Genomic DNA, 8,575 nt, shown 5'->3' on the forward strand with positions numbered 1-8,575 from the left:
ACACCTGTAATCCCAGTACTCTGGGAGAAGGATGCAGGAGGATCACACGTTCAAACCCAAACCTGGCAACTTAGTGACTTAGCCAGACCCTGTTTCAAAATAAAGAAAATGGGAGGGGGAGGGTAGGATATAGTATAGTGCTAAGACCCTGGTTCAATTCTTAGCACCACACCCAAAAAAGATCACGATGATAATCTCTGTCTTTTAATTTAGGCCATTTACACTTAATGTAGTTATTGATTTGGAAATTTAATTCTTTCCACTATTCTGGTCATAATCCATATTGGATGAGAACCAAATCAAATTCAATGGTTAAGTTAAATTTTGCACTCATGGGGAAATTTGATTTGGTTCTCATCCAATTTGGTTTGCAACCAGAATTACAGAAAGAGTTAAGTTTGTGAACCAAGGTACCACTGTACTTGGATTCAAGCCTATCATTTTATATTTTGTTTTCTGCATGTTTCCTCTATTTTTTATTCCTTTGTTTCCTCAGTCTTGTCTTTTTGCTTTGGTTATGTGAATATTTTTAGTATTTTATTTTAAGTGGCTGTTGGTCACGTATTCTGAGAGTTGCACTGTGTGTCCTCACCCTCTCAGTGCTACCAGGATCAGCATCTGGGCACAGCAGGGGTCTGCAGGACCCCCTCGCGCCGGGTTTCCTGTGCCCTCTGTCCCGTGCGCTGAAGTCAGCTTACTTACTCATCACAGCTTTGTTTGCTGAACGTTCGGCCAGACCACAGTACATTTGCTTTCAATCATCACACTTATTTTAAAGAACTGAAGTAAAGAATCTATTATATTCCCCCAATATTTGCCATTTTGTTGTTTTTCCTTCATTCCTGATCCTAGGTTTCCCTCATTTCTGTCTGTTGAACATTTTAGCCATTCTTTAGGGTCTTCCTGCTGGCAGCAAGTTATGTTTCCCATCTTCTGGGGAGGCCTTTGTTTCGCCTTCACTTTTGAGGAATATTTTTGCTGGACCCAGAATTCTGAACTGATAATTCTTTCTTTCTTCTAACGCTTAAAAAAAAGGTGCCTCAGAAAGCCCAGGGTCTGGGCTCATTCTCAGCTCCCTGCGGGGGGTGGGCGCTGGTCCCCTGTTCTCCGACCCCTGGGCTCCCACGCGGCGGCGGCGCGAGCTCTGCGCCCCCGTGAGCAGCTGCAGCCAGTGGGGTGACTGCGATGAGTGGGGGAGGGCTGGGTGTGAGAGAGGAGGGGCAGGAGCTGAAACAGCCTGCGGGTGATGAGGCAGCAGCTCTGGGCCGTTCTGGTGCTGGGTCAACTTCTGAGATCTGGGCAGGGCCTGGGGGAAGGGGGTGGCCTGAGCCTGCCAGTTGCCCCAGGGCCCTTCCATCCCGCCCAGCCCGTGCTCCCTGGAGCTGGGGACTGAGGCAGGCCTGGGAGTTGGCCTGGCCTCAGGGGCAGGACTCAGAGGGGCAGCTGGCGGGAGGGCAGAGGCGTTCAGAGGGCCCCAGGTGTCTCGAGCACAGAGCTGCCCGGGGGCCCAGGTCTGGTAAGGACCACGAGCACCTGCAGAGCCCCAGGGGGAGGCCTGGGACCCCGGGGGGGACAGTGTGTGGCCACTTTCGGGTGCTGGCTGCAGCTGGAGGAGCAAGTGCGGGTCTCGCCGTGGGGCGGGCTCTGGGGCCAGCGGGCTCGCGGGCCTTGGCCGGGGCGGGTGTGCCTGCTGGGCCGGCTGCGTGCTCTGGGAGCGTGGAGGTCGGGGTGTGGGGTCTCCGGCGGGCGTGGGTCTCCGGGTGTCAGGCCCGCGTGGGTGGTGGCCTGCACGTGGGCGGCGCTGCGGGGGGAGCGAAGACCTCGGCGCTCAGGCCCGGTGGCAGCCGGGAGGGCGCTCTCGGCGCCGCTCACGGTTGCTTTCAATGCAATCCGCTTGAATTGCTGGTTTATGTGTTTAATGCGGGCTGTGTGGAGCCTCGGCGCTCTGCGGGCGGCCGGGCCCTGCGCGATTCAGGCCTTTCCTCTCGGTCCCAGGGCGCCGAGCCCCACGCAGCCCGCGGAGCCGGCCGCCTCAGCAGGAAGCCGCGGGCCTGTGTGGGCGACTCTCTGGGGACGGCCCTGCTGCGGGGGGGCTTGGGAACGGCTCTCTGCGTTCCGGGGGCCGGGCCTGGCTCCCGCCCAGGCCTCCCCAACCTCCAGCCGGCCGAGCCCCGCCGGCCGCCGCCTCCCTCGCCCTCTCGTTTCCCGGTCTCGGTCTCCACAGCTCCCGGCCGCCAGCGGTGGGATGCAGCCCTTTCCTCGTGGGCATGTTTGGGGCGGTTCTGCCCGACACCCCGGAGGCTGCAGGTCTCAGCGTGGCTCGACTCAGACCCCAGACGCCGGGCGGGCGGGGGGGGGCACCGCGCCTGGCAGGAGGCCGAGAGCGATCCCGCCCGCAGCTGGCGCCCGAAGCCGCAGCTGTGCGGAGGGGAACGAGCGCGCCCGCTGGACCTCCAGGCCCCAGCTGCACCGCAGAGCCTCCCGCTCCCTTTCCAGGTCCGCCCGGCAGACATCGCCACAAGCGACTGGGTGAAGATTGCGCCCAAACTCCCCGGAGCCCGGAGATGGGCCCGAGCCCCGTATAAACGCCAACCGTATTTCTGAGGAGACAGACACTGGGTGCCCGGCTCTGCAAGGAAAGCCTCAGGCTAGGTTCCAAGTGCGGCTTTAAAAAATACTGCGTTTTTAAAAAGCCAAGTATTTACCTACTTATTTGGAACCTAAGATCTTGTGTATGCTAGGTGTGCTCTGTCCCCGAACTACAACCCCAGCCCCTTAACTGCATTAAAAACATTATTTTAAAAATTTCATACAACGAACACACACAAAAAGGAGTGCAACCGCCGTGGCATGCAGCGGTTTCCTCACTCCGAAGGCAGTCGCGCGGCCCTCGATGGTCGAGCCTGGCCCCCAGCTCCAGCCCATGCCCGGGGTCTCCTCAGTGCCGTGCCCCTGTGGAAGGCAGCCGGGATGGAAGCGCTGCTGTGGGCCCTTGGCGCGAGGCCTTGCCTGGACCGGGGTTTGCGTTTCTCTGGGGCATCGTCCTTGACCGGGATGTGGGTCACACGGACCACGTGGCTCCCTGTGGGACAGATGGCCAGCCTGTTTCCAGAAGTGGAAAATACCTCTTCCCAGCCTGCGTCCCACCAGCCGTGGGGGCGGCCAGCTGCTCCGGTCGTCCTGGGCACTGGCTATTGCCACAGCTTTTTTAAAATTTAATTTTAGCCATTCTGTGAGTAGTGGAATCTCGTGTGGTTTCAATTTGTGTTTCCCTGGTGATTAATAATCTTTGACTTCTTTTTTCTTTTTTGGTACCAGGGATCGAACTCGGGTCCTTGTGCTTGCCCGGCAGGCGGCAGAACCACTGAGCTAAATCCCTGGCCCCTCTTGGACTTTTTTTCACACATTTGTCTGGCATGCATAATTTATTCTTTGGTGATTTTTTTTGAACTTATGCTTCTTTTAAAAAATTTCATTGTTCGCAAGGACCTGAGTTCGATCCCTGGTACCAAAAAAAAAAAAAAAATTTCATTGCTTGGGGCCAGGGATTTAGCTCAGTGGGGTCACGCCTGCCTCATAAGCGAAAGGTCCTGAGTTTGATCCTCGGTCCAAAAAAAAAAAAAAAATTCATTGCTCGTTCTCTTATTGAGTTTTAGGAGTTCTTTCCATATTCTGGCCATGTCCTTTGTGAGATAGAAGCTATACAATTATTTTCTCCCTCTATGTGACTAGTCTTTTTATTCTCTTAAGGGTGTCTTTCAGAGGGCGAAGCTTTTAGTTTTGATGAAGTCAAGTTCCTAATTCTTTCTTCTATCAATCTTTGATGTTTCTGAGACTCATTGCCCTGTGAGAGGTCACAAAGGTTTTCTCCCGTGTTTTCTTCTAATGATTGTAGATGTTGGCACTGGGGGTGATGTTGGGTCCACTCTGTGTTTGTACCCTTGTGAGGCTGAGGCTGAAGAGAATGATTTGTCCCAGCACCGTTCCCTGAAACGAAGGTGTTTCCTCCATGGATCTGTGTCTTCACCTCCATCAAGTACTCCATTTTCCAAGTAGAGATGGGAACCTGGAGGACAAGGATGGCGGGGCTTCTGGAAGGTCTGAGGCACCCATCCAGGGTGTATATCCCCACCCAGAGTTGGCAGAGGGCAGCTGGCCTGTCAGCAGCTCCAGGTGTGAGCAGGGTTGGGGAACCCCTGCCCCCCAATGACTGCACCTGTGTTCTCCAGCTGCACAAGTGGAGTGCTCAGGGCGGGTCCCTACCTCCTGAAGGCCTTGTCCACCTGGCTCTTGTTCTGGAGGCTTCCCTGTCAGGGAGTTGGGGTGGGAACTGCGGCCCTGGACCCCCTTGCCAGCCCTGGCTCACAAATCTTGAGTGTTGGCCTAAGAGAGGTTTCCAATAATGTTAGACATTTACATGGCTTCCAGAAACTGAGTAAATGTTTACATTTCAGACTAAGTCACTGGTAAATATTCCTAAAAAGAGTCTAAAGGAATAAACATTTTTGTGGATATTTGTGCCTGTTTTTAAATTGAGATGTAATTTCCAATAGGAAAAGGCACAAATCTGGGTATGCAGCTGCACGACTGTCCCCGTTAGCACTTGCCTCCACCTCCTGGACTGTGCTTGCCCATCCACTTCTCGTAAGCGGAGCCACAAGGATGTGCTCTTCCTGACGTATTGCGCACACTGAAGGAGAGCTGTGTGGGGACCTGCTGTGTGGCTGTGCGACATTCTCCTCCATACTGATGAGCAGGGCTGACCAGGTTTTGGGCTGTCATAAACAACTCTCCCATGAGCACTCGTGAACCGGCCTTGTATGGCTGTAATACTCATGCCTGCAGCACATGCATGGCCCACTGTGCACAGCAGAGTGGATGCTCAGCTCTGGCAGGTTCTCTACGGTTTTTGAAGTGACTGGATCCTTCTGGCCCCATCAGCACAGGCCACTGTTGCTGGGTTCCACATCTCCCCAGCATATGGTACTGATGGTTGGTCTAATTGTAATCATTTCAGTAGGTGCTCAGTGGAAACTAAAGAGACTCCTCTGTATTTTAAAGATGATTGTGAGTTGTTTGGATGACCTCCTCATTATCCAAAGAGGTTAAGAAGTAAAGGTAAGAGCTAAGAGATGTTACCTTACACTTCTGTAACAAAAATCCCAATGTGGGTCCTACTGGTCTTCTTAGGAACTTGAATCAATGCTTATGTCCACCCAAGGACTTGAACACAAGTATTCACAGCAGCTTCATTCATAATGGCAAACAATGAACACAGGCAAAAGATCCATTAGGAGGGCCATGTCCACTTCTGAGGCTGAAGGGGAGGATAATTTCCATGACTTCTCCAGCCTCCTCAGCTGCCTGTGTTTCTTGACTTGTGACTCCTTTGTCCATTTCCAAGATCAACAGTGGCTTGCAGTCCCTTCCTCCTCCTCCAGTGTCCACATTGGCACATGACCTTCCTTCATCTCTGGGTCCAACAGTGATGTGTGGCCCCGTCCTCCATCCCCAAGGCCAGCAGAGGCTTGTGGCCACCTTCCGTCTCCAAGGCCAACAGTGATAGGCTTCATCTTTTCACTATTATGCTACTCTGCTCTTGCCTGCTTTTCTCTTTCAATTTTAGGGATCTTGCAATTACCTTGGACCCACGTGGATGATCGAGCCAAATCACTGCATCACAAGGTGAGCTGCTCAGCAGTCTTAGTGCCACCTTCGACTCTAAGATAGGCAGATTACCCTTGATTACTAAATGTGCCCGAGGTAATCTCAAGGGTCCTTAAGTGCGCAAGAGGGAGGCAGAAGAATCAGAGTCAGGGAGTGACAGAAACAGACCACTAGCTTTGCAGATGGCACAGGGCAGGATATGTCAAGGAAAGTGGGACCTCCGGAGGCAGAAAAGGCAGGAAGTAGACTCTCCTGGCACCTCCAGAGAAGCCAAACCTTGACTCCTTGCCGTGAGCCCCACGAGATCTGTTTCTGACTTCTGACCTCCAGAACTGTGAGAAAATAGATTGGTATTGTTCAAGGTCACTAAGTTTATGATAATTTGCTACAATGAAATACTAGCACAGGGGTTGGGGCAGCCAGTGACCATTGTGGATTTGTCTACTTCTCTTGTCTGTGTTTTGCTTTCCCTATTTTGCAGCTGTATTGCTTTATGCATAGACATTTAGGGTTGTGTTGTCTTCTTGGAAGAATGTCCTTGTGATAGTTAAGTGGTGGTTGTGTCAAGTTGAATAAGAAACACTCAACTACATTGGTTCAGCACAGTTCTGTGTGTCATCAGAATAGAATGAAAGGGAAACGAAGGAGGAAGGCTCACGTCTGTGCCTTCGGAGGAGCTCCAGTCTTCACTTTCACCTTGGACGTTGTCTCCTGGCTTCCAGCACAAACTCATCAGCCTTCCATCACAGACCCTTTGGCCTCCTCATATAAACTGGCACGGGATACTACACTAAGCTCCAGGCCTTAACTGGATCCTTCAGATCTCTAGTGCACAGATAGTCCTCTTGTGTGCTTCCAACCTGACGCTGTGAGTGGCCATTGTAAGCCCATCTTGTAAATTCTTATATATCTGTATATCTTGCATTAAATCTGTTTCTCTAGTAAGCACTGATATAAGCCCTATTATCATTAAATCATGCCTTTCTGTCACTGGTGTTTTTGAAGTCTACTTTATTGGAGGCCAGAAGAGCTGGCTACTTTCTCCTTTGATTAATAGTATATCTTTCCCATCCCTCTACTTTCAGCAGCCCTGCATGATATTTAAAGTGAGTTTCTGTGGACAATGCATAGAAGAAGTAAACTGATCTCTATTTGCAAATGACATGATTTTTTATATAAAAATTCCAGAGAAGCTACAAAAACTATCAGAATTAATAAATTAGTTTAGCAAAATTGAAGGATACAAGATCAATATGTAAGAAATTCTTTGTGTTTCTCTATGGTAGTAATGAATAATTTGAAGTGAAATGAAGAAAACCATTATAGTTACAATGGTATCAAAAAAGAATAAAAAGCTTGGAAATAAATTTAACAGAAGAAATGCATAGCGTATACACTGAAAATTACAAAATATTATTGAAGGAAATTAAAAACCCAAATAAATGAAAAGATATTTTGTGTTCACAAATTACAAGACTCGATACCGTTATGATGAGAATACACCTCACACTGATCTACAGATTCAACTCAATCCCTAGCAAAATTCAATCTGGCTTTTTTGCTAAAATTGACAGGTTGATTAACAAATTCATATGGAAATTTCAGGGATCCAAAATTGCCAAAACAATTCAGAAAGTAAGAATCAGCTTAGTATGAAGCTAAAGGAACCAAAAACAGTGTGGTTCTGGCATAAGGATAAACACACAGACTAGTGAGACGGAATAGAGACCAGAGCACCCGGAGATTAAACTCTTCACTTCTAGCCAGTTGGTTTTCACGAAGAGCACCAACCACTCAATGGAGAAAACACCTTTCCAACAAATGGTCAACAGGTCATCTGCATGAAGAAGGAAGGATATCCTACCTCATGCCCTATACAAAAATAAACCTAAGATGGACCAGAGGCTTACATGTGAGAGTTAAAACTGTAAGGCTTTTAGAAAAGAAACAGCTATTAAAAGCCCAGGCTTCATAGGATTCAGCAATGAAAGCTAGTTAAATCAGACTTCATCAAAACTAAACTTTTTTTGTGCTTCAAAGGGCATATTAAGGAAATTAGAACACAACACACAGAATGGATGAGAGGACTTGTGAGCCATACATCTGATACCTAGATCGAATATCCAGGATACATAAATAATTCTTACAACTCAGCATTAGAAAAAACTAATCCAATGAAAACTGGACAAAAGACTGGATTAGGTATTTCTCTAAAGAGGATGTAATAATAAAAGCATACAAAGAAATACTCGAAACTGTTGGTCATCAGAGAATGTAAATAAAAAACACTAGGTATCACTTCTCACCCACTAAGATGGCAGGAATAAATAAGGTCCCACAGGTCCACAGCTAGGGGACCATCCAGGAGAACTGAAGACAGCATCCACATAAAAAGTGCACACAGATCACAGCAGTGTTGCTCATGACAGCTGAAGAGTGGAAACAGCCCAAAGTTTCTCAAAAGAAGCACTGATGGGTAAACATGCTTCAATATATTCAGAGTGGAGTGTCATTCAGCAATGACAAAGAATGAGAACCCACCCAGGCTAGGACATGAGAATATTGCGTTGAGAGGGCAAAGCGCATCAGAAGCACCTGGTTCCATCCCATTATGCATGAAGGGTCCAGATCAGGTGAATCCGGAGACAGGCAGTAGATGAGGGTGGGGTTTCTTTCTGGAGCAAAGGAGGAATCTGGGACCAGATGACACAGTGGCACTCACCTTTCTGCACACATCAAACACCACTGCGTTGTGTACTTTTAAATGGTGGGTTGCATGGTATGTGAATTATGTCTCAATAAAAAACACTGTACTCCTGATTTCAGAAAGAAAAGAAAAAGAAGTTCCACAAGTTCCCTGACTGTAGAAGAGCCAGCACTGAAGTGTGAAAAACAAACTACAGGACAA

At 49.1% G+C, this 8,575-nt stretch overlaps 1 protein-coding gene across 2 annotated transcripts; it reads left to right on the forward strand.

Moving 5' to 3' along the window:
• Nucleotides 1-1,085: 1,085 nt before the first annotated feature.
• LOC110348695 (uncharacterized) lies at nt 1,086-6,657 on the forward strand. 2 transcript variants are annotated; one of them, XM_087210665.1, is made up of 2 exons: nt 1,086-5,685; nt 6,290-6,657. In XM_087210665.1, exon 1 carries the CDS (start codon nt 1,186-1,188, stop codon nt 2,602-2,604), a length of 1,419 nt encoding a protein of 472 aa, XP_087066791.1. In that variant the 5' UTR covers nt 1,086-1,185; the 3' UTR covers nt 2,605-5,685; nt 6,290-6,657. The 2 variants fall into 2 exon arrangements, with proteins under 2 accessions (XP_087066791.1, XP_087066796.1); XM_087210670.1 differs by having other exon boundaries at nt 6,295-6,657.
• The last annotated feature ends 1,918 nt before the right edge of the window (nt 6,658-8,575 follow it).

The sequence above is a fragment of the Heterocephalus glaber genome, unplaced genomic scaffold (assembly GCF_053883595.1).
Source record: "Heterocephalus glaber isolate CG9 unplaced genomic scaffold, H.glaber_assembly_v1.0 deba00000122, whole genome shotgun sequence".
NCBI lineage: Eukaryota > Metazoa > Chordata > Mammalia > Rodentia > Bathyergidae > Heterocephalus > Heterocephalus glaber.